The sequence below is a fragment of the Pieris brassicae genome, chromosome 6 (genome assembly GCF_905147105.1).
Source record: "Pieris brassicae chromosome 6, ilPieBrab1.1, whole genome shotgun sequence".
Taxonomy (NCBI): Eukaryota; Metazoa; Arthropoda; class Insecta; order Lepidoptera; family Pieridae; genus Pieris; species Pieris brassicae.
In genome coordinates, this window is record NC_059670.1 from 9713156 (window position 1) to 9740352 (window position 27197).

General features: G+C 34.4%; 1 protein-coding gene across 2 annotated transcripts; it reads left to right on the plus strand.

Moving 5' to 3' along the window:
• The first annotated feature begins 3664 nt into the window (after positions 1 to 3664).
• LOC123710985 (5-hydroxytryptamine receptor-like) lies at positions 3665 to 27197 on the plus strand. 2 transcript variants are annotated; one of them, XM_045663339.1, is made up of 5 exons: positions 3665 to 3862; positions 22438 to 22503; positions 24480 to 24719; positions 25417 to 25660; positions 26094 to 27197. In XM_045663339.1, exons 3-5 carry the CDS (start codon positions 24506 to 24508, stop codon positions 26956 to 26958), a joined length of 1323 nt encoding a protein of 440 aa, XP_045519295.1. In that variant the 5' UTR covers positions 3665 to 3862; positions 22438 to 22503; positions 24480 to 24505; the 3' UTR covers positions 26959 to 27197. The 2 variants fall into 2 exon arrangements, with proteins under 2 accessions (XP_045519295.1, XP_045519296.1); XM_045663340.1 differs by lacking the exon at positions 3665 to 3862 and adding an exon at positions 3902 to 3953.

Genomic DNA, 27197 nt, shown 5'->3' on the forward strand with positions numbered 1-27197 from the left:
TAATAAACCTCATGCACTTATGGAGAAATAATAAGTGGTATGGTAGTAACCACATTACTACAATTAATTACATCTGTCGTAGTCATATCAGTATCATTGCAGACACTGACCTTTATACGCAGTGCCTCTGTAAACACGTGAGATCGTAAAGGGACCCAGAAGTGCGTGTGTACACTATTGTTCAATTATTCAGTAACGCGCCTGAGCACTGAGCGACAGTGAATAGGGCTGTTTATTACCTTTCAGAATAACCTTTTCTAAACCGTAACTCGGGGTGATTTAGACAAAGTATTCACCTCCATTTGGAAGTAGTTTATTGTCGAGAGTTTTCACGTACTTTACGACACTTCAAGTGTTCGTTCGTTTAATGGCGGGCAACGCGCTCGCGAGCCTTTTGAAATTGAGAGTGTCCATGAGTGGGGGGTATCACTTAACATCAGGTGAGCCTCCTGCACTCTGTTCTATATAAAAACCTAATCACGATTTTTTCGGTTTTTGACAGGCCAAATATAGACGTTCGTACTTATGCTTGGTCCCAAATGGTCTCGGGTGTAAACGACGCCCTCGAAGTAAGTTTATTCTACAAACACATTTTTATTTTTCTCTTACTATCATTTTTATATATAGTTCGTGATAAGCTACCATCACAGTTAATATATTAGGTGTATTTATGAAAGAGTAGACACTGCTTCTAGTCGTATAAATTTCCTATAAAAGTTCCCTGTACCCTTCTGACCTTATTTATCAATTTTTTGGGTCAAAGTTATTTTCACAATAAATTTCTCACAGGCAGTTTCCTCAAAGTGTCCTTTCAAACCGTAACAACTACTGTTCTGACCTCAGGTTATGCCTCTTCGCCCGTTAAAGTTGAAAGTAAGTCTGCTTAAAATCAAGTTTTAGAACCACATTAGACAACTTTAATTTAACTAATTAAACCGTAGGCTATCCGTACCTTTTAACACTCATTACACTAGCCATTTGTTTTTGAAGTGATAATTTTTATGGGAGGTTAAACCGCTTTGTTACGTAACGCGTTACGGCGTCAGTCCATCTAGGTGCTCTTTCTCGCACGCATACGGCACCTCTCTCACTCTAACCAGCAGTGCTAGTGGTATTTCGGACAGGCGCTTTGCCCTGTCTCTTCTCAGTGTCTGTGTGCCTTGGACATTTACTGTTGACTGTGAGCATCCTACAACAACTGTACTTGATGCAGTCTATGCAAGATTTTAAGATGACAATGTACAAATTTCGTTGCTTATTATACCTAACATAAGGCAATCGTTAAATAATGATACTAATAGTGTACATGCACAAACTAATGAACATATTCAAGAATTGTCACTATGTATAAAATATGTTTTATAATCAATAAAATATTGTATTAATAAATAACCTTCCCTGAAATATAATATTAAAAAGTCACCTTTGATTAGTTTACGTTAACACTTCTGTCGGGCGTCCCGAGAAGCACGCATTTTTTATGGAACTTTTGATACGCAAGCTCTTTATAGGCAAGAAACTTTTACACGCTTAATACAGCTGTACAACTTTCGTATGTTGTCAGCCCTATAACTACCCTTGGTTTCACGCTTTAAATACAAAAGGTCATGGAGCTAAGGCATGAGTCAGGAGCTTCGTAGACCTCGTTAATTTTATTAAAATGTTGAGTTTGGCATTATACTATTTTTGGTCCATATTTAAGTTATTAAAAGTATCTATTGTAAAATACTAACTTGTCAAATTTAGCAATCGTATTTTATTACAAAATGTCCTCGTTATGTTGTACCTTCTGAGTAAGTTTGATTTTAGACAACATAATCTACTCGTGAGTCACAATAATAAAGAAAATGTACACTTTGATCAAACTTCTTAAATTTATTTTAATGTTTTTTTACCTAAAATTAATAAAGTACTAAAATGGTGCCCAAGGTACATTAAACGCCAAAGATAAAGACAACTTAAAAGGTAAGCAGACCAAATTAAGGAAACAGAAGGTACATGGCAGAGAGTGGCAGAGTGCAGAGCGGGCGGAATTTGGAAGAGGCCTTTGGCAAAAAATGGCAGACAGGTAAAAGGAGAATGAAACATGAATGTGTTTAAATGTAAACGGCTATTAGTATTATTATTAATTACCTACTTAAGGTTAAGAGTATTGCAAATACTGTATAGTAATAATTATTACATTAAAAAAGATCAGTTAATGATTGCGTGATTGCTACTTAATTATACATAATAAGTAAAGAATAAAATATTGTTAATTTTTATTAACTTACATTCATTTAAATATTGTACAAAACCAACTTTTTTATCCACTGTATATCCTGGTGTCCTTGTCTAGCTCTCTTCACTTATTTCTATGCCGATTAAACTACACTTATGGTATATTAATTTGTATTTCGTATTGTTACTGAAACTGGGCAAACAGTCATCTGAAATATAGTTCACACTACACGTTAATGTTGAGTACATTACTGTCATTACTTTCTAAAACCTAAATAGGTATACTTAGCTGAAAATTTTCTCCTAGGACGTGAATGTTTTGCTAACACGAGTAAGATTCAAGCAGAGATAAAGTCTCTGAGTAAAATATTATCACTTTGTGAGCGAGTGCTTTGAGCAAATATTTAACGGAAACCGAAGTTACGGCTCTTGTTGAAATGCGGTTGCGAGCGTAGTTATGTACGATCCTAGCGTTCCTTGCAGGCAATAAATTTGTAAAGGAAGCATCTCCAAGCTTACTCCCACTTCAAATATGTAACATCAACAGATATTGAAAGACAACGACAAACAAACTGAGTCCTATAATGTACACAATCATTGAAATGGGCTTATTAGTGCTAATTCCAGCCAATTGGAATCGGAATCGATTCTGGTGTTACCTCGATCGTCTTGAGGCGAATTTCATTGGGAGTACTTTTGACAACAATAGGCCCGAATACGACAAAAGATAGCTTAAGTGGATTAAATATATAACAATAGGATTTATTCCGAGTAATTCCACGTACAAGTAGTACGTTAAATACACACACGTTGTTTACAATATTGAATGCCGCTTTTGATTAACTTTCAGGTTATGCTTAAAAATCTAAGTCTTGATCTTTTGGCTTTTTACTGTGGAATATGACTGTTTATTTATTTACAGAAACACATACAGACTATGCCAATACCATAATATCGTGAATTCAATCTGCGAACTTAAAAATATGGCGGTAGTGTCAGCATTCAGTAAGTGCAACGTCTTTGATAACGGGGATCTGTGTAACAGACTGGTCCTGGCCTGGTATTGCAAACAACCTTGGCCTTCACCATCGCACATATCCCATAGGTACAAGGAACCCGAGTTCTAGGTTATATGACCACAATAAATAATAATATGTGTATAAGTAAGAATTCTCAGAAGGAGACATCTCAACTCTAAAAGCCTCGGTCAAATTCACTAACGAATACAATTCTGGATTAGGATATCAAGTACTTATGAGTATTCAATTAGGGACCAACTGTTAGGATACAGTGATCGCTGATGTGAATTCGGAGGTTTCGACGGTGACGTCAGAGAGGGGCGGGAGAGGTGAGAGGCGCGCGCCGGCGGCGGTACCCAGCCGCCGAGCCATATCTGTTGCTCTGTTGCGCGCCGAGCGCGGAGGTCGCGTCACGAATGCGCCGCCCGCCCTACGTAGATCGTAAACAAAACAACGCGATACCAGTAATGGACCTTGCCCACGGTCACGGCTACATGACCGCATTGTGTTATTTAAATGTTTAAAAGTGTTGAGGACCACGCGCCGAGGTAAACGGCCCGACGAACGCCCACAGACAGTCCACAGTAGTAAATAGTGTCGTAACTTCCCAGACTCCCAATCAGGTGATTCATCGTAATTATTAAGTTGTTTATGGAAATACTTATTGTGTTATAGTGTATTAATTGAAAATGACTGGAATTTCTACTGTAATAGGTAAATTTATTGCTTTTTTTTTATTTTAATGGTATATTAGGAGAAATGGAAAATTTCAGTGAACCACCAAGAAAATTACATAAAATAGTAATGCACTGAAAAAAATTAGTGTACTAACCCATATTTGACTTTGAGAAAAGAAATTCGTATCTAAGATTACAACGGAGTATTTAACATAACTTAACATAACATTTATTCGTTGTATTTAACAAAACTTAAAAAAACGCTAATGAAAAATCTATAAATGAAATTCATATAAAGTTGCTTAAAAATTTTACATGTATTTCTTTGATTTCCAAACGTTTTGTGATGTCTGTAGGTAATTGAAAGCGATAATTATGTCAAAAATATTGATTTTGTATGTCATGATTAGTCTTGATTCTGAATCTTAACCCTTAGTCAAATCTAACATGAAGATAAAATATCAAGTAAGCTAAGCAGAATTCAAAAGCGTTCAATGTTCAAATCTTTTTCAAAGAATAGATCATATTTTTGTTACTATAAGAAATTTTTGTAAGATACTTTTCTTATTAATCGAGTGATACAACTGTTTTGTTCAACCAGTGTATAATATTTATTTCTCCGGGGACTGATGAAGATATAGTGTATTCTGTTTTCATTTAATATTTAATGTTTTAATATCTGAGTGACAACAGATTACTGTTTTATTAATTTTCGTCGCAGGTAATCCACCCAAAAATATTTATTTATCTGTATCTTCAAGTGTTTTAGTGACAATTATTCTTATTTATTTACTATATACCCCAACGGAATGTTGTAGTCTCTGGCATAATCACCAGCGCTGTGCAACACGTCTGCTCCACGGGATAATGCTGAGCCAAGGCTAGTTACTACCACAACACACATACATTATTATTGTTATTATTTTGTGTGGTTCTGGGTGTGTGTGTGTTTCTGTGTGTGTGTTTCATTAGTAATAAATGTTATGTCTAGCTGTCAGACTTTAGTTTTAGTTTCTAATAAACTTAACGAATTACATAGAGCATCTTGTACAAGTGATATTTGATGTCTATATAATGACGTTGTCCTACAAACAATAATTATTTCAAAGATAGTCAAACCTTGATCCGGATAATTTCTTATATGCAAGATATATAGAAAAGTAATGCAAAGTTGAATTATATATTTTAATATACGTTATACATAACAAGAATACATCAGTCTTATTGCACCATCATCTATCTCATTTAATCACGAAAGTGAAATGTAATTTCACATATTGTTAATTACAATCACACTAAACTAAATCTAGATATTCTAGAATGTTGTAGTTTATTTGCAAATTCGGATTTGAGTGTTTGGTACCCGCAAGCTACGTTTGACAGTAAATTGCATTATCAGAATGCATTAAAAGCTTCAACGATTAATATGTGCATTGTTAACAAATACATTTGTACAGCTGAATCTAAATTATATGTCAAGCTTAAAAAATATTACACGAACATTTAGCCGTCAGGTGGATTCCCCATACTTTAACCGACGTCTAGAAACACCTTCGTATCGACTGGAGTCGCCAAATGTTAGATAAGTTCAACGGCGGTGACTCAAATGCTGTATTTGACATCGTCACAGGTGATGAAAGCTGGATATATTACTATGAACCCGAAACCAAGAGACTATAGGCTCAGTGTGTCGGCCAACTAAGGTAAAGAAAGAAAGAAGTGAAAGAAAAGATGATTGCCTCATTCTTTGGTCGGAAAGGTAATTTCCCGACGGTTGTGCTAGAAGATGGAAGGACAGTTACTGCAGAATAGTATATCAATCGCTGTTTGCCTGTTGTCTTGTAAAAATTTCGACAGCTGCGCCCTGGAAGCAGGATCCTCCTTCAACACGACAATGCTTCAGCGCACTCTGCAAAACGGACTGTTATTATTTTATATACGGAATATTTGACTTTGGCAGGTGTCGAGATAATGAGTCATTCGCCATACAGTCCTGACCTGCCACAATGCGACTTTCATTTATTCCCAAGAACTAAAGATAAAATTTCAAGGTATTCGCTTAACGAGTCCTGGAGATGCGGTGAAAGCGTACGAAAATGCCATAGAAGAGACTCCTAAGGACGAATGGGCCCACTGCTTTTCTCAGTGGTTCCATCGAATGCGACGATGTGTGTACTTCTTCTACTTTAGAGGTACACAGATTACTTCTAAAAACAATAAAAGTATTGGAAACTTTCTACATTAAGCCGATTTTCATTTTCTAAACATTTTCAGTGTTCCCTAGGTATAAGCAATAATAAATATTTGCCATAATAAAAGAAATCGAAAATTGTTTGAATCTAATATCAAACTCACACAACTGAGCGTGTTTAAACAATATGTGAGACCGCTGCTCATTAAAGTATTTCCGCACCAATCCGCACGAAAACAGCTTAAAAAGCCACTTACTGGTAGCGTCCATGAGCGATATCACTTAAAATTAGGTAAGCCTGACCGTTTGTCCCTGATCTTTAATCACATAATACACCATCCAAGATTACCAATGCTTCCAAAAACAGGAATTACATATATTTCAGAAATTTCTTAAAGACAACAAAATTTTAAACTACAGAACTACGGTATTGCACATACATTAGTATTGAAATAAATATTTTAGGTATAATTACGACAAGTGGGTATAGTGAAACGGTTAAGTGTTTCATGTAGGCTTTAATCTGGCTTTACTTTAATTTAAAGGATGCCATTTGGGTTCGAGGCTGTAATTAAAGTCGACTTACAAGACTCAACGTTGAGATTACTCTTGATGGCACCGGTCGTCTGAAATACGGTGTATGGATTCGAAAAGGTCACATGAATTTTGGACCTATTAATAGAATAGGATTGATGATCATACAATTTTAAGTATTTTTGGTTTTAAACGTAAGTACTCCGTAATATGTATGTTCGGACTGTAGCAGAAGCATTAAGGTCATTAAGCGGCAGTATAGAAGACATAGACAAAGCAAAGAAGTAGAAAAATAAAATAAGTACAGTGTAAACTTTATAAAACGACACTGATGGGACCGAGTTGTCGTTAAATGGAGAGAATAAAAACTTATAGATAAATCCATGACTCCTAATTATTAGTCATGGTCAACAGCAGTCTATACGTGCAAGCAATCCCAATTTGTAAACGAAAGAATGAATTTCTTAGAAAGTTCGTATGCATGAAGCCGACAGTCGACTTAGTAGGATAATAAAGCGACTAAAGAACGTTTTTACTAATTTTAGCAACTTAAAAAGTACTTAATTACTCAATTGTTGTTGAGAGTGGGTGTAATTCTATGTAGACTTTATCATTATATGGAAGACAAGCTAAACCAATTGATTTCAACGCTTTAGGGAGTTCGTCGTTAAATCGAAGTGCATTACATTGAGTTAACACTGTGATACAACATTAAGAAAGTAAGGGATAAATAAATTTAAGTGGAAATGGGCAGCGCAGGTCGTGAGAGAAGTGAAGTGAAAAGAAAAGTGGACCAACAAAGTATTAAAGTGGTAACCTATGTACAATATAAGGAATAGAGGAAGACAATTTAAAGGGTGTCTCATGTCAGAGTGCATAGTGAAATGCTGGTATTTGTAGGAAGCTTTTGCCAATAAAGGGCCAATGAATAAACAGTGGTACTTAGATAGAATGATAAAATTTATCTTGTAAATAAAATATAGTCTGTTTCTCACTGATAGATAACCCGACCCACGTTGGTAGTAAAACGCATTTTAAGCGAAAAGGAACGTAAATTGTTATCTTTACTATGCAAACTATACACATTGTTATTTTTAAGTTATTTTTATTTTTTATTCGACGACTTATTGTTTACGATCTGTAAAGCTATTTTTATGTTTGTATCGACTAATCCGTTCTCTATCATCCATGCAATTTAAAAACTAAAACGCGAATAATTTTGTGCTGAAAATAGATGTTAAATTTGGAGTATGCCGGAATGTAGTCATAAATCATGGTATTTTATCATTTTGCATCGAAAACTCGAAGTTTTTATTAAAGGTATTTCGATAAAATTCAATACCATAGATTTATCCATACATAAGAGAGCACATACGTGACGGCAGTGTTGTCTCGGATTATATATCATAGTTCCGACTTCAGAGCTGGAGCTTTCCTCGCTCAACGATATAAGTATCGCAATACAGCAAGAAAATGCTGCTAGCATTAAAGATACCAAGCTACAGGGAGCAAACTTTTAAATTTATTTTAGTTTTCTATAAATCCATTTCTAATATTAGAAATCTACATTAAAATACCTATATCTACAAATATTGCTGAATATACAAGATTTCTACGCGAGTTTTGTCATTCAATTCAATATAAAATATTTACAACAATATAGAAAAATAAAAAATGATGTTGTTAATGAAAAACAGTGCGTTAAAATGCAAATTACGTCCTAGTAGTATTGGTAAATTTGTCGAATCATTCTCCACCTTGTAACAGCTCCAAATTATTTATATCGTTTTTTTTTAAACTTGTACCCCCAGTGATATGACCCCACTTAATAGTACCCTAAGGAATGGTAATGCGCATGGCTTTGGACACCTTTAAAAAAAATTAAACAACTGATAATATTACTTGCATGATTACATCATGATATAGTCTCAGTTACCAGTGAATTAGGTTTTAAAATACATTAGGTTAGGTTAGTTTTTTTTATTAATAGAAATAAACTTGTGCTTCGATCGGGAATCGAACCCGATACCTCTCACCTATCGGAAACGTAATAAGACCGCTAGGCTATAAGACCATGAACCTAAATGGCAATAACATTAACATCATGCATGAAGTATTATCAGTTGTTTAATTTTTTTTAAGGAGTCCAAAGCCATTTGCCGCCTTTATATTACTTAGGGTACTAAATACAATTTGTAAAGATCGATATAAAAATATGGGAGCTGTTTTAAGGTATAGCCGTGATTCTACAAATTTACCATGCTATTTATGTCGTTTTAATCCAATCAATTTTGGGGATTCATTCACGAAAATGTATATAAATGAAACATAATATGAGGAACAGACCGGCTTTATGACAGCGATAATTAATCTATGAACCAATTGTAATAATGTCGTCTGCGAAGGCGAGTATGATTTATCGCAATTGTAGTTTGTTGTTTCGCGCTCGCGAACATTTTATGACATTGTTTCCACAGCCGAGAGATTGTTTAAATGACTATAATTTATTGCTTTTAATACTTTAATTTATTTTAACTGATTATTTGAGTAATCTTATGCTTGAAAATACATTTATTATTCATATTACCTGCCAATTCCCTATCTTAGGTTCGGAAATTAAAATACTAAATAATATTGCGATTACCAACTTTGGTTTTTAGTCCTGGTACACCGTTGCAGTTTCAGGGGTTCCTTTTTAATTTAAATAAATTATTTTGAGTTTTCAAAAGAAATGTGATAACTCAAATGTGAGTTTTCATTTGTTTAACTAAAACTAAAGAAATTAAGATTAATACAATGTTATGGATACCTTGACATATACAAAGAGACAAAGATCTTTCATTGTATACATACCAAATACAAAACATAATGTATTATATGTTTTGTATTTGGTACGCTCCTGTCGAATACATCGGACACTGACCTCTGAAAATCAGTTCGGCGACTACAATGAGGCCACCACCACTGTGCCCATCTTTATTTATATTTTTGTACCATAATTGTTTGTATCTAACTATGCGTACATATAATAATAAAGTACCAAACAGGAAAATTATAGGGGAAATGGTGGGTGGTAAACTAATTATTATGTCGGCTGCATCCACGAAAGTTGTACTAAGATCTAAAGCAACTCCGCACATAACTCTTGCCGCATTCGTATAGAGACTATGTGTATAAATGTTTAAGTCTGATATTTTCACTAGAGAAGTGTAGGACTAGTGGTTTGAGCCTCGCAACATTGCGCGTTCGTAAAGGCTTTGCACTAATTGATTAAACATTACAGACTATAAAAATTAAAAAAAAAATACAGATACGTGGGTATGTATATTCTCTAAGTATTTAACTGTATAGATTCAAAATTACTTTATGGCAAGTAAGGGGAAACCGCAAGCTCGAGGTAGCGTTCAATATCGGAAAACTATTAGGTTCGACTGAGACTTCCATTACCACGCACCTACGAACGTCTGTTTTTGTTTCCGTCGATAAATAAAAAGTAAAATCTTTATTGTTTTGCGTCAAAAAGAGCCGAAAGCATTTTACTTAATTTATTAAAGAATTGAAATATTTTGTTAAAGTGAGCAAATTTATTCATAGATCGACAACAGTTTATAGAATGAATCATCACGTACACGGGTAATACAGGAAATTTTTATTTTAACATGTACGTTACGTTATTTTAACGTCGTTTGTTACATTCCAATAAAGCGGATAGACGATTGATCATACTTTGATGCAATGTCGTAATAATTAGGAAGTTGAAAAAATAATTAAACATAGTAAATAAGTCTAAAAAGGAAGTAAGATTGCTTTGCTTAATTACTGAAGATGTGTCACTGAGTAACACTTATTTGCATGGCTATAGTGTATATTAAGCGTACAATTAGAGTTACTTCATCTACTATATTAATATACAAGACGACTTTCATCTTTAGCTTTATAGTAGTGTAAATTTATTTCAATCACGTAAAATCCGTTTCAGGTAAAATAAAATACATTATTGTTTAACAACGCGAGGAACAAGACGCACTATTTTTTTGGTTCTATATAGATATAGACATAACAGTTATTATTATCGAAATACATACAGAAACAAAAAAAAACATAATAATATGGAAGAATATAGACTGAACATTATGCTGTAACTTTACTTAAATTTTACTATAAGGAATTGCTGCAACCGGGAAACGAAACCAATAACATCACTGGGAAATTTCGACTATTGTAGAACGCCTTATCAACTAATCGTAATTACGAATACAACTACTGTTGTCTGTATTAGGGTCCAATGTCATATCTGTACTGCTCTATGGCTGTAAAACGTGGAAGGTCACTAACGACATGTCGCACCCACTCCAAGCTTCAGCCGCCGCTTGATTGGAACCTGAAAGGAAAGCACGGCCATCCCGAGTAAACCTGGCATCGTACAGTTGCAGGTTGCAGCCGGAAACACGGAGCGCAAATAAATTAAATATGGACGCTAGAGGCCAGAGGCTCTGTCAAAGGCCTCTGTTCTAAAAGGGATATCTAGGGGTTATAGGACATAAGTCAAGGCTGTTACCTAATTTACGGAACTCAATCATACAATTTATATATCAAAACGCGATATAGACATTTACATACTCAGAGATAATAAATTGTGATTAAGTCTAAACTGGAAAAATAATTGCTTCATTTAAATCTCCGTCAATCATTTCTTGCCGCATTCGTAAAATCAACGATAAAATTAATTAGTTTTGTTAAATTATACTCGTATTTATAATTCACACACAACAATTGTCAGACTCAGTGGACAACTGCCTTTTGCATTAAGTTGTTGATGTAAATGTACTTAAGCAAATGTGAGCTTATCTTGTATTGACATTGTGATTGAGAGAGATTCTCAATATCCTTGCATTTCGATATGGGAATTTAAGTTTTTCTTAAATGCCTAATGAACACTTGCACGGCCGGCTGTCTTCCATAATCTGATCTGATTTTAACTGAGGAAATTTGCTTCGTTCATTTCATCTGCATTCCTGGTATTTGTGCTCACAAATAAATATTTAAAAACCTTCAGGGTATCGGTTTTTTGTTACAGAGTGCGCGCGCATCGTAAAAATTTACTCTCATCATTTTTCCTTAACGCGCCAAAAGAAGTATAACTTCAAAAATTTACAATTATAACATTTATTTCATGTGAGGGATGTCATTGCTTTATTTATATGAGGTATTGCGGTTTAGATAAATATTGATACATTATACTATGAAAAAAAAAATATTCAAAAACTCAAAAAATAAATAAGAAATGGAATGAAGTACCTAAACGACAATTTATATAGTGGAAAAAAGATTTTTTGCAATGACAAAGGACGTGTCCTTTCGCTATTCGCTTTCGGCATTTATCAATACGATACCAACAAAAATGTCGGATACAAGTCTTTGGTATAAACAGTTGTCCAATATAAATAAAGGCGTCTTTTATTCCATATAAATTAACTGTACAGCGTCCCAGGAAAAAAGCGACCAATTTCAACAACACTACCTATTTATTCACGATATTGTTACCCCAAAGACGTTCATTACCCTCTATGTTAATTGTATATATTTCGTTAGTTCGCTACGGCCCGCATTACTACAATAATTTATACGAAGCCCAAATAAACACTTAGAATATATAGTGCAATTACTACTGCCCATTAACATAGTCACGTTAAACATTAAGTTGCTGCAAATAGACAACTCGCGTCTATTTTTATACTAAACAGCCAATGCCGCTAATCGATGCATTCTGACTAAATTATTGGTTATCGAACGCTATCAGATATCGTCTGCTGTGTACTAAACTGATAGTTATTTATTACGTAATCTACAGCTAACAAAAAAAAAGTGTGTACTAGTGTACACACGTAAGAAGTGAAACTTCTTTATGACCTTATTTTTCGAAAAATGATCAACTTTATGTAACAGAAATTGGTTAAATAAAGTTAAATTAGATAAAGTTTAACAAAAGGCCTTATCATAGACATGAATTATAATGCAATTGTTTCATTATACCTTATTACTACTAAGATTATTACAGAATTTATTATTTTATATTTTTGTTATTAATGGCTTCGAATCAACCGTGGTAGGGTTCAACCGTGGTAGGGGAACAAGAAAAAGTTGGCGCGTAACGTAAAAAGTGACGCGTAACCGATTTTTTTTTCCAACAACGATAAAGAAGTTTCACTTCAAAAACAATTATACTAAATAGATAGCCAAAGATGGAATACATAATAAATACAATAAAGAGTAAAAATTTGATAGTAACATTATTGATGAATTTATTTGTTAATTTCTTCCTGACTGCGCTGTGTATAAGAATTTTGTACTAGATACAAGAATAATACTGGATATTCATGATTACATTAAACCGTAAACCAAAAATTAGAATAATAATACATGCTCTTCAATACTGTTGGTTCCCGAACATCCGACGTGATATATGAAGTGTGAAAAATTTATCATCTACAATTCCGACATAGATGTATGATCGCAAAATGACTAGTGTGAATCGTTCTCTATACAATTGACTGCCTGACTTTGTCTAAAAAACAGCATTGGTGAGTTTAAAACAAAACATTGGTGCGTTGCCTACTTTCAGAGGCCCTCAAGCCCATGGGTGTCCATGGGCTGCGATAACTGGTCTTTTCGTGTGTGTACTTATGTACACGCGTTTTTTTAAGGACCCCTACGTACTAGCCTATAGGCACGCAGTCAGTACATGCGTTAGAAGTTCTTTTCTTTTTTGGCGTAACAAGATAAAAATCTTTTTAATTTTTTTATCTTTTTTTATATTATGGCAATAGTTTTAACTTTATGCCACTTTCAAGTAAAAGGTTGGGAAACTACACGCGAGAATTTTTTATCTTTCGACTTATTCTACGTTTGTATAAAAAACGACACTAACAATAGAAAAAAGGTATTTAATACGATAAAAGCTTTATCTAGTTAAATAAAGTTAATTTGAATGTCACAAAAATTATATCTGCATAATTAAAGAGATGGTCATTTTTTATTTTGAAATGTTGATATGTTGTTGTATGCTAATTGATGCTGCATGGATTCGTTTTTCTTGTGACGGTGTGCGCGCGCATCGTAAAAATGTACTCTCTAATCAACTTTTAAGTTATGTTTATAAGTCTACAATACTAGTATTTACTTAACAGAAAAATACAAACTTGACGAGAGAAATCTTCATTTTGCACAATCCTTTTAAAACGGAGTTTGGGCCGAGTGGCGTGCGACTCTAATCTCTGAGGTCGTAGATTCGATCGGCAGTGAAGGAAAACATGGTGAGGAAGACGGCTTAGACGGATAAAGTCGGATCCACTTGTCTATGAAATAATATGATAAGACAAAAGGATGCAATCTGAGGTAAAACCACGTACCGTTGGAGCGCCAATGGATTATTAATATATTATGAACTTGCAAAATGCAGCAGAATTTTTCAATATTCAATTACAAATTCGCCATATTTCAGTTCAGTAAAACCACTTACTTAAAATATTTGGCTGACAAATCTTTCATGTCTGACAAGCCCAAGCAAAACTAAGCTAGCGAAACGAAGGCAGCGTTTATAAAATGTCAAACTCGTGATAAGGGACTTAAGACAAAATTACAAGGCGTGACCCACTAATGGAAACGAATTTCTTTGGGTAGACATTGGCCCACGCTGTCTTAAGCTAAAATTCCACTTAGGTAACAAGCGTACCAATTCTTAAAAAGCGGACAACGCAACGTCTATGGGTGGCGGTACCACTTAACATCAGAATTTTTCACGCAGGAAGGGCAGGAAGCTCGTTTGCTGCGAAAAATTAGGTTTTTTTTTAAATATCGCATTATAATCTGTGGAACGAAACGCAACGACGCGTGTCAGGAGCGAGGTTCATTCTCAAATCGTATAAAGGCACGTGGTTTCAACACGCATGAGAGAATAGGTACACCATTAATCGTTCACAGAAACTGACAAAGATTTATCACCGTTTAAATATGTAGCATACGAATTTAAACCGTTTCTAGGTATTTTTTTAAATAAAGACGCGATTTAAAGATAACAATATAAACGCGTTCGTTTCAGTACTTTAACACCGTTCTTCTGAGAAACACACTAAATTATACAAATAATGTAAAAAAAGTTTTATTTATGTAATTCGAAGTTAGTCTGCAAGAAGTTTTATGCACGTTTTAGTCTTCAATCCGACGACCGAAATTGTATGTAATGTAAGTAAGATAAAATTGGCTCCAATTGGATGCAACTACGCATACGGACTCGTATACCTACAGTATACGAGTCCGTATGCGTAGTTGGATCAGGACCGATGTGTTGGTGGGCTTCGCAGGCTTCGCACGGTATTCTGAGCATTCGCTGTTAGCACCACATCTCTTGCCTACATAGGAACATAGGGAATATTAGAGCCCGTATCAGTCTTTTTTGGTTTACCAATTCCTCTTCTCTGGCAGATGTTGCTCAACTTACTCAACTAACTATCTAAGAAATATCTTACATATTTAGTTCTATACGGCCACTTTAATAATATGACTTTTATTATATTCATGGTTTAAGATTTGCACCATTATAAAACCAAAGCTTTGTGTACGTAGTAAACGTACGTAAACTACGTAGACAAAGCGACTCATAAAATACGAAATTGCATTGCGAATATTCTGTGTAAAGTTTACGAGAGAAGTCAAAGCTAAGGTGCTGTAATATATTTTCATTATTTTCTAGAATTACAGAATTTTCTGTTGTAAATTGCGTAATTTGTTAGATAAGGGGAAAACCCGTGGCTTGCTAACGAACTTTTTTGTACCATATCATTAAAAGTAATTAACTCACTCACTCCCCTAGTTCTGCGACCCAAAAGGGGCCGTTGAAACGAGAAACTTTCAGCTCTCCCTCTGCCTCCACCCGGCAATAGCTTTCACCTGCAGCAGGTCCTCTTCCACTCTGTCGATCTATCTGTACCAAGGTCAGGTCGGTTTCCGACCACTGGTCACCAACAATTAAAAGTAATTGATTATATTAATGATAAACCGTTAAAAAGTTTTCTACAGACATTGCCAACATCCGTGAATATGACTGAACAATTAATGTAACCCATAAACAAATTATATGTCTCATATCAATATAAGCCATATTCTGGAATGTAGTTTTGTACAGTGAAAGATTTTTTTACAAACACAAAATGTGGTCAATTTATAAAAATCATGTGTCCAAATAAGGTGGAAAGTACTTTACCTAAGGTTTGATTCATATTTATTATAATCCAATTAATTTCACTCGTAAGTATTGAGCAGTTGTGCTGTGTGCACCAATGTATTCCATGTGCGTAGTTCACTTGATAGTATGGAAAAACATCGTGAGAATACTCTGTTATTTAAATGATTATAGATATTTCTAGTAATTAATATAATTAGTTAAAGTCCAATAAGCGAAGTGTATGAGTTCTCACTTCATTAGGTGGATAATAAAATGTTAACTTGAAGAGCAAATTTCCAACCGACGAAGCGTATAATTCGCTGTCAATAATCAATCCTTCCGTACTATGACTTAACTTAAGCGATTTATATAATTGATAATTGCGCAATAATAAAAGTTTACATATACCTCCGTATATAATACATACAATCTTGGGAATACTTAAATATAGAGCACTGTCAATTCCCTAAAGTGTGGTGTATATTCTTTTTTGTTTTTACTTTGTAAACAAACTTACTTAACTTACTTTGCTATCTATTACTTTGTTTCATAAGCCGACAGTTCGAGTTATTTGATCAATATGGAAAGTGAAAATTTTAAACAAAAGAGGAAACGACGGCTCTTTCGTTTAGTTGTGATTGGTCAACAGCATATCTAGTCCAAAACGCGTACGTATGTTTTTATGTCTGTTTCTTAAATCAAAGCAAACGCATGGTATTGAATGTTGTCTTGCATTTTATATATGATCGATATCTTAACGGTAGTGACAAATATGACATGATCTAAAAGCCGCATGTAATACTCATGAAGTTATCAGTATTCCCTAAAGATATACATGTAGAAAATAAATGAGACTTATTATACATTTGAAAACTCTATCGTTTGACATTGACAACTCGTGGCCATGCACGCGAAACGTCAAAATAATCAGAATATAATTTGTGTGAAACAACTTGATAACTAATACCGCTAAAACCAAAGAACAGTGAAAATATTGTTGAACTATAAATCTATTCGTAAATCTAAAGTGTGAATCAGTAAACGCGTAATCTTTTTAATATTCATTTTCAAAGACACAAATAATTACATTAGCAAACAGGAAACGCGCCATTTAACAGCCCATTACATAAGTTCGTTTGACACATGTTTTGCAGAGAAGCATCGCAATAGAAAAGTAGCTTCCGGAAACGTACATTCCGGTGCGACATCGCGACACCGGAAGTGGGACTTCCTACTTTGTAATTTATATTCAATGCATGTCTGTGACAGATATCACATACAAATGGTTATATAATTTGTGAATATAAAGCGTTAGTTGAACTTATTAGTCTTACTTCACCTAAATATATGATTGAAAAATTAATAGAATAGGTATGTAAAATGAAATATTTATATAGGTTATACCGTAGTATAAACATAAAGGAATTACGATTGTTATATCTTAACGTTTGTATAAGCAATAAATCGAGAAAATCGTCAAAGTTAACGTGTTTTCGTGTTATGCATACCAGCTGATAGTATATTTATTCAAAACAGGATTTATACTTATAGCCGCTCCAGACATAAAGTGCTTGTTTGTCTCCAATTTGTCATATGACGAATGACCATAAGCTGGCGGAAAATTGTTTCCGTACGTAAATTACATAGAAGATTTTTTTATAAAATAAGTTCGTATGAGACAATGTTAATTATTATGTACTGAATATGAATTTCTAGAAACATAATATTTAATGGTTTCTGGCAACTGTAAATTTTAATGAACGAATATCCAGCAACGTGATAATTGATTTTCCTGTTTTTAGAACGAGTAACTACATATTATAAATATATCCTAAAGCCACATAGAAAATACATTTTTCCATTGGTATACTTAGTCTGGCCATAAATACAGTAATAGATACTGTTACAATTAAAAATAAGCATAATATTGCCTAATTAACCTTTTAATTACAGATTCCCAATCTGTTATTTTTATATGATTGTTCATTGGAATTTCTCATTTAGTCGCTAATAGATTGTACAATATTTTGAGATATTAAAATGGAGTGAAGTAACAAAGAGAACCGAATCTCTATGATTGCCTCTCCATATGCTTGCTATTAGTAAAATGTATGTGTACCGGGCTTTTAATAGGTACAACGAGACCTCCTCTGTTTCTAACTGAAAAAGATCTGGCCGTCCACGTAGTGTTCATACAAAAAGGGTAAAGCAGTAAAAGCACAGCATTAAGGGAAATAATTCGAAAAATCTTGTCCGAAAGCAAAAGATTTTATCTCGGGAGATGAAGATAGCACCTAGAACCATGTCGCGTATATTAAAAGATGACTTTGGACTTGTAGCCTATAAGGGACGCTCTGGTCATTTCTTAACTGATAATTTAAAAAATAATAGAGTGGTAAAATCGAAACAACTACTGTAGCGGTACGCAAAGGGATGTAATTGAAAAATTTTGTTTACGGATGAGATTTTTCTTACAACTGAGCAACATTTTAACAAACAATATGACCGTATCTATGCTCAAAGCTCTATGAAAGCTTTTCAATTAGTCGATAGAGTGCAACCTGGGCACTATCCATCTTCATCAGCGCTGAAGATTGACCGTCGTCTAGTCCCGATATTAATCAGGTGGATTATTATTTATGGTCAATTTTAGGGAGTACGGCTTGCTCTAAACGCCATGATAGTTTAGAGTCCCTAACACAATCCGTACAGTGGCAGTGAAGAATTTTCCCATGGAAAGAGTGCGTGCTTCTATTGATTTAATCGTTTCAACCTCAACGTTTAAATAACTGTATTGCAGCCAATGGAGACCACTTCGAATAAGATTTTTATATTTTAATGTTTTAACTGTAGACTGTAAAAGTAATAACTGTTATTTTCTATAGATTTTATTTTTTTATTTTGTTTCAGTATTTATGGCTAGACTATACTAATATTATGTGCAATATATATGACATACTATAGTATAAAAAAATCTACATATTTTTATACTATGTTATCGCTCCTTTATCTGTAAGCTTAGATTAAAAATGCTTCCGGTTCAAGGCAAGTAATACCACGCTGTTTTATTTTTACAATACGATGCAATTGTGTGAGCTTTCAAGTTTAGCACTTGGATAGATAGAAAGAGAGATTATAATAGCGGAACTTTTAGATATCCTTAAGCCTGTGAGTGCAATTAGAACAGTGTTGGCCTAGTGGCTTCAGCGTGCGACTCTCATCTCTGAGGTCGTAGGTTCGATGCCCGGCTGTGCACCAATTGATTTTCTTACTATGTGCGCATTTAACATTAGCTCGAACGGTGAAGGAAAACATCGTGAGGAAACCGGCTTGCCTTAGACCCAAAAAGTCGACGGTGTGTGTCAGGCATAGAAGGCTGATCACCTACTTGCCTATTCAATTCACAAACGATCATGAAACAGATACAGAAATCTGAGGCCAGACCTAAAAGTTTGTAGCGCCATTGATTATTATTATTATTAAGCCTGTGAGTGATATTATCACTTCAATGCCTCATAACTTAGCATAATTGCCATGCAACATCTATTTTGCATTTGCAAACAGTCAATAGATCTCTCTTGAATAGTAAACCAACGCTAATGAAGATTAAGCATGGGCTTCTAAAACTATAGTCTATGGTTCTAGAATATACAATTATTCATAGATTATTATTTATTTTTTTCGTATAATAGCGCAGATGGAAATAATATAACCAGAGAGAGTATCCCAAACCAAAAATCGCACACTAAGAGACGCTGGGGTATGTATGTGTATGGGGGTACGCATTAGCCATATCTAGTCGTCATGGATGACTCTTGGTTAGCAGACAAGTGAACCTACTCTTTGTGCCTTCTTCTTTCGATAAAATGCGGGGTTATTGAAATGCGTTTCTAAAACTATTTTTTTTTAAACAATACACAACGATGTCTAATATCCATAACGATATTAAAGCGCACAAATTTGTAAACTATCGTATCTATTGAATCTTAGAAATACATCAAACACATCTTTAGGAAATTCAATGAAATCGAAATATCGAATACCAATATTTGGTCATAGATATTAACTATTTTTTGCTATTAATTTTTCGTTAGATTTTCGAGCTTTACGAGTCTAATTCATTTATTTTTGCAATAGCTTTTTCATACGACAATATTTCTCTTTTTTTTTCATATATTTTATTTTAATTCTTATTTTTTTATCACTATTAGGTTCACTAATTAATTGTATATATGTAATCACGTGTAATATAAACAAGATTTATTAATTACAGTCAAAATCTGTTATAAAGACATTTTAGCGACAACTCATAATTGGTCGTAATAATCGTTAGTCGTAACAGCTGATGACGTTGTTATTGAGTACTTTATACAATAGAATTCAGCCGGGACCTTTGATTTTGGTCAATATTACCGTTATGTTGTTCTAAACGATGTCCTCGTAAACGGTTTTGACTGTATATTACGTATGTTAACTTTTTTAAATCCATCCTTATGGAGCTTTCATCCCGCTGTTATCAAATTACTTAATCTTACAAAGCAAACATTTGTCATTGACCGTTTGTCAGTCTGATAGGCAAGTAGGTGATCAGCTTTCTGTGCTTGCCACACATCGTCGTTTTTTGGGTCTAAGGTAAACAGGTTTCCTCACGATGTTTTCCTTCACCAATCCAGCAAATGTTAAATGCGCACATAGATAGCATGCCATCATCATGACATCACATGACTAATGGAAATTAGAAAATCAATTCATCTTACATGTTTTTCTCATAAATATTTCTTATTTATTTGAGACGTAAGTTTTAAATGAGCATGTGGTGTTGTTTCAAATTTGAAACCTAGACACTACCTTGGAAAAGTTGGGCGTATTTTAAAATAGCTTCCCATTTTCAATATAGCTTATTGGGTGGCATGTGAGATTCCCATTCTCTTAAAATGCATCATCGGTATAATCTATTTAGTGTATTGGTATTTTTTAGGACTATTTCTACGAAATTCTACCAAATGCGATCATCTGGCTAACTCTATTTTTCATTGAACATTCTATACGTCGTAGAATCCCGACATATAAAACTTGAAGTAGTGAAACCGCCCAGCAAAACCAAATAGAACAATAAGTTCTTTCGATTTAAAGCAAATAATTACACTTAAATATTTGATATTGTTACAAATTTATATAAACAACATACCCATATATCGCTTCCTCGGGTAACAAAGACGTAAACTGCTGTTTTAATGTTTTATAATTTTTGACTTCCTTGGGTAATTTTTTTCAGAATTTTTGCAAAATATTGTGTTATTATAAAACATTAACATGTCTTTATTCTGCAAAAAATATTCTGTAAACAATGTTATTAATACTCGTTTATATAATTTTACTTGACTGAAATAGATAGCAACAACCATAAAGATAGTTTTAGTTTTGATTATAATTGTTTCAAATAATCATAAAATAATTGTTGCATCATCCGAGAAAAGAGTCGTAATGCATGCGGTCGGCTATTACTGTGTCGTCTATTACAAAAACCTATATTGTCGAAACAAAAATCCGAGATAAAACAAAGATCTAGTGTGCAAGACATTTTCTTTGTGGAAAATAGAAGCGGAAACTGAGATAAATAAAATCACTTTGTAAGCCAAGATACAACTGAGCATTATTCAATTTATTTTTAGTATAAGAAGCGCCATGTTGGCTTACGAAATAACAATTTTACTTAAGGCAATCAGAGACATTGCAAAAAAAAATACACGTATTTCTAAGATTCTTTGTGTATGTTAGAAGTATTGTATTAACGCTAATCGAAACTGTAAGACACATATTGATGACATTTTAATGTTTTAAATTTCAATCGCTTATTATCAAGTCCGGTCCACATGTAGCAGACACATTTCTATGTCTGTTTCATTGACAATTCTCCTTTAATATTAAGGTAAACATTGGCCTTTGCTTTGTCTGAATATTTAATCTTAAGACTATGTTTTTTCAGAAAATAAAACTGTATACGCTTACAAGTCACGTGAGGCTGGCATGTAGCAGACACATTTCTATGACTGTTTCATTGATAACTGTACAACATAAATGTTACCTTCAAGCAAGCAAGAAATAGAAAGAAAAATATAATTCCGGGGTTTGAATTTAGGGATTATTCGTAATAGTAGGCTAACGTGGTATATAGTTGTTTATTTGTGTTTCGCCGCACCAATAACGCGACATATAAAAACAAAACAAAAGACACAAGTTATACTAATTAAGACCAATGTGTGCCCTTGATAATATAATTAATAAGTGAACAATGATAAATATTACAAAAGGATTACAAAAATTACCTTAAATTACATAGCATATCAAAAGAACCCAAGAAAGTGCTAACAAAATGCTTTTCCATACCTGGCAATTCGAAAAAATATCAAGATTCGGGCCAAACATTCCTGTCAGTCGGGAATATCATGCTCTATAATCTATCTATTTAAGCCAAATGCGACTCACAAGTAGATTAGCTACCGATAAAATTTAATGAACAGCTTATCATTTTTATCTTTTCGAACCATTAATCGATATTCAATATTTTTGTTTCAGAATCATTTCTATAATAAAACATGGTGAGGCGAGCTTTGGATGTCTTTCAAAAATATGACTCTGAATGTAAGTAATAATCTACTTCTCTTGGGGCTTGTATATGTCACTTCTTGAAGCGTAGTTTTTATGCAACATTGAAAAGATATGAATACGGAATATAAAAACATTTTACTGATCTAAAATGATAACAAAATGGGCTGTATAGTGTATATGAACGCTTGCTGGTTACGTAATCTATATTTTATATATGATTATTATTTTTCAAACACTTGCACCTTAACATTCCAAGTCAAAAGCTAAGTGACTCAATTAAGAAAAGCGTTCTTTACTGAGGAAAATCTTTAAGTCTAAACACTTGTTTTTTTTTTAATTCTTTGAAATCTAATATTGTCCCTTTCCATCTTTCGTACTAATTCTCCAAGAAAAGTATATGCATGGCTTTCATCCAATGATAATGGCCCCACTGGTGTTAAGTAAAGACGGCTATATTTGTTGGACACTGGCTGAATTCACAAGAATTAAATTATTTATGATTATGTAGTTATAAAAATGATTAGATTTATGTGTTCGTGTCATGTTTATTTTACGTTTTAGTAACATTTTTATGTTTATAACTTTTCTTTGGTATTTAGTTACTGTAAAAATAGGAAATAATAACACACACGTATATGTTGTAAACATAATTTAGTACTAAAATGTTGAGTACCGAAACCCACTTGATTACAGTTAGTTTATAATGTTATATAATCATTATAGAAACGTAACGTGTATATAGGTTAAAGACGACTTGAAAATTTAAGATTTTTGTTACTGATAAAAGATGCTAAACGCAAAATTAATAATTCAGTAAGTAATCTACCGTAAGACACTTTCTTCCCTTTTATACAAAAAAAAACCAATTTAATGTAAACTTTAATAGGGCTTTTAGTTAGCATTGTTATTTTTCATGTATCATTTTTATAGGTTAAGTTTTTTTTATTGTTTTGTTCCTGTTTAATTTTGTCTCAACATCTATGTGCAATATGTATTTTTGCACTTCTTGCCTACCTTATGTACTTTAATACATTTTTTCTCTCCTCACAGTGGTTGCCTGGAAGAGATCGCTCGAAAGCGATAAGTTATAGCTTAGAAGCCTACTCAAGCTAAATACATAATTAATTGCACCGTCATATTGTAGGTTTAGCGTATTACGTAATATTTATGGCTTAATTAAACACTTTTCATAAGAGCTGCCATAAAATATCAATGAATTAAGCGTTGTGGATAAATTTTCGTTATAATTAAGAGCGGCAGTAACCAGCATTATTCATTTTATAATCCTATAGATTTGTTTGGGAGAGGGTCCTATCGACATGAACAGATGAAAAAAAAACTAGTACAGAAGTGGGCTGTTCTGATGTGTTCTGAGATAAAATATTTCCTAGCTTTTGTGTTATTCAACGAAGAATTAAGAAATCGGCGGATTTTGTTGCAACTAACCAAATGCCATTCCAATGCAATTTATACATTCTATGGTTGTATTGTCGATATCACTTTTAATACTTTAATGATTTTAATCAATACTGCGAGCATTGTATGTCATAGTCGACAATTTAGTATTGTTATCAGCGCAGTTAACATATAATATTACATTTATGCAAAATTTATAACCTTTTCTAAAAACTTTTAACAGTTTAGACGTTATCCAATACGTAGAAATGAGGGACATGATTAATGACGAGCGTTTAAAATATGTTTTAAAAGGTTACAACAAATTAGATCAAAAAAAGAGATTAAAAATAATTTATTAATCTAAGTAACTTTTGAAGTTCTGAAAGCCAATAAAATCAATTTTAATTTACTGCCAGTTTTTACTGCAAGTATTTTGTTTTAAGGGATGGTGCAACCATTGCAACTATTACACGATACCCCGATATATGGAATAGGTTCTGATTCAATTAATAATATAAAGTGATAAACAAAACGAATAATAGAGAATCTTACATTAGTAGAAAAACAATTTTTACACGTTAGGTTTACGTAATGAAAATTAATTTTTGTAGATGTTTGGATGGTTCCGCGGTAAAATATGGAGGGCGTGTACCATGACGACCTACTGCAGTGGGGCGGCTTTAACTACCATAATATCACCTATAACACAACCGAGTGGGTCCCGTGGAATGTTTCCGAGACAAATAGAACCTGGTGGGGGACATCTGAAATGTTGGACTCCCCGGCAGCATTGCTCCGGGCAGCCGTAATGGCAGTCCTGCTAGGTCTACTTATACTTGCTACCGTAGTTGGTAAATATATTTTTATATTATTGATTATTGTGTGTAATCGATAGTTTGTTTAGTTCGATCATCATCATATGTTAATCGAGTGTGTAATATTTTAGTTACAAATAACACGTCATAATGATGCCTAATTTATTTTATTACTAATTATAATATGGCGTCCTAACAATTCTCTTTATTGCTTACTTTTTAGAATCTCCAGCTCTTAGGGTGGTTTGTTGTAGTATTATAGGAACCGTAGTTTGAAAATTTTATTATAATTGTCTAATACTAATATCGCTGCAATAAATGGCGTGAATTTTTATAGATTCTATGCACTGTATTAGAGCCATGTTGGCCTAGAGGCTTCAGCGTGCGACTCTCATCCCTGAGGTGGTAGGTTCGGTCCCCGGGTGTGCACCAATGGATTTTGTGGTGTGGGTGTGCACCAGCTCGAACGGTGAAGGAAAACATCGTGAGAAACCGGCTTGCCTTAGACCCAACAAGTCGACGGCGTGCCGCCGGCACAGAAGGCTGATCACCTACTTGCCTATTCGATTAACAAATGATCATGAAACAGATATCTAAATCTGAGGCCCAGACCTAAAAAGGTTGTATCGCCATTGATTTACTTATTTTTTATGCACTATGTTTACAGGGTGAAAATATAATTTTTGACAGGTTTTGAGAAACTATTTTTTATCGTCAAATATATTTTTCATAGGTAATGTATTCGTAATAGCTGCAATATTGCTAGAGAGGCATTTGCGGAGTGCTGCGAATCAGCTCATACTGTCTCTGGCTGTCGCTGACTTGCTGGTGGCTTGTCTAGTGATGCCCTTGGGGGCTGTTTACGAGGTCGCTCAGCGCTGGACGCTGGGACCAGAACTTTGTGATATGTGGACCTCAGGAGATGTTCTGTGCTGTACTGCATCCATATTGCATCTCGTTGCAATTGCACTGGACAGGTTAGTTATCCTACTTTTTTGTACAACAACGTATTATCAACATTAGCAAATAGTTAATATCTCACTATGCTACGATATTAACTTAAGAAATCTCTAACTAACATACACTAAACAATTTATAAACACATTCAATTCATCAAGAAATATAGATCGTCATTTAGTTCGTATACAAAGTTCTCCGGTGCATATAGATGAATAGGGGTTCTCCCCTGGTTCTCCCCTGGCTGGTGGTTCACCTGGTCGTTAATAATCACAAGAGTAATTAACGCAGTAATATTTATCGATTATCGGTATAATGAAAACAATGATTTCTGCTCAGTAACAACTGTTAGATTTAAAGATGTAACTCAGAAGGGTAACTAATACTGTTCGTTGAAAGTTTATAAATTATGGTAATATAGAAAATGTTCAACGTTCACTTCTTTGTTTCTAGGTACTGGGCTGTGACTAATATCGACTACATTCATGCAAGAACGGTGCGACGAATCGGTTATATGATTGCGTGTGTCTGGATTGCCAGCTTCTTGGTATGCATCGCGCCTCTTCTAGGGTGGAAAGATCCCGACTGGAATAGACGCGTATCTGAGGATTTGCGGTGTGTTGTAAGTCAAGATGTCGGCTACCAAATATTTGCAACAATGTCCTCATTCTACGTACCAGTGCTCGTAATATTAATTTTGTACTGGCGGATATATCAAACTGCCAGGAAAAGAATACGACGGCGTCATGGAGCGACCGCAAGAGGGGGGGTCGGTCCCCCGCCTGTCCCCGCTGGCGGGGCGTTGGTCGCAGCAGGAGGAAGCGGTGGTATCGCTGCAGCTGTAGTAGCGGTCATAGGTCGGCCTTTACCTACTATATCAGAAACGACTACTACGGGAATGACCACTGTATCATCTAATAACACAAGTCCGGAGAAACAATCATGTGCAAACGGGCTCGAACCAGACCCCCCGACTACGGGGTACAGCGCGGTTGCTGCAGCCTACTATCCATCGCTCGTAAGGCGTAAGCCCAAAGAAGCCGCGGATTCCAAGAGAGAGCGGAAAGCGGCAAAGACATTAGCAATAATCACCGGTGCGTTCGTTGCGTGCTGGCTTCCATTTTTCGTGTTAGCAATATTAGTACCAACGTGTGACTGCGAGGTGAGTCCGGTACTAACTTCTCTGTCGTTGTGGTTAGGTTACTTCAATTCTACTCTGAACCCAGTGATATACACGGTGTTCAGTCCAGAGTTTAGGCACGCATTTCAGCGGTTACTCTGCGGCCGCAAATTGCGGCGGCGTCGGGCTCCGCCCTAGCTGTTTTATGTAGGCAATAGGCGTTATCTGTCCCTAGAGCCTTCGCCCCAACCCGACTGACCTCGTTTAACACGATACATTGCGTTATCTTGTTACATTTTCAGAGATATATTTACACCCCCTTTATTTTTTGTACGTAATAATATAAAGTACTTAATACGAGTAGAAATAATGTAATGTTAAGTCCCTTATTATTGACGATTGAAGTCCTCTTTGTAACATAATTTAAATTATAGTAC

What these genes read in the sequence shown, in the direction of transcription:
- LOC123710985 (XM_045663339.1), top strand. Translation starts at nt 24,506, where the DNA reads ATGGAGGGCGTGTACCATGACGACCTACTGCAGTGGGGCGGCTTTAAC. An exon ending in TATACTTGCTACCGTAGTTG is followed by an intron (nt 24,720 to 25,416) that starts GTAAATATATTT and finishes TATTTTTCATAG; the next exon opens with GTAATGTATTCGTAATAGCT. An exon ending in GTTGCAATTGCACTGGACAG is followed by an intron (nt 25,661 to 26,093) that starts GTTAGTTATCCT and finishes CTTTGTTTCTAG; the next exon opens with GTACTGGGCTGTGACTAATA.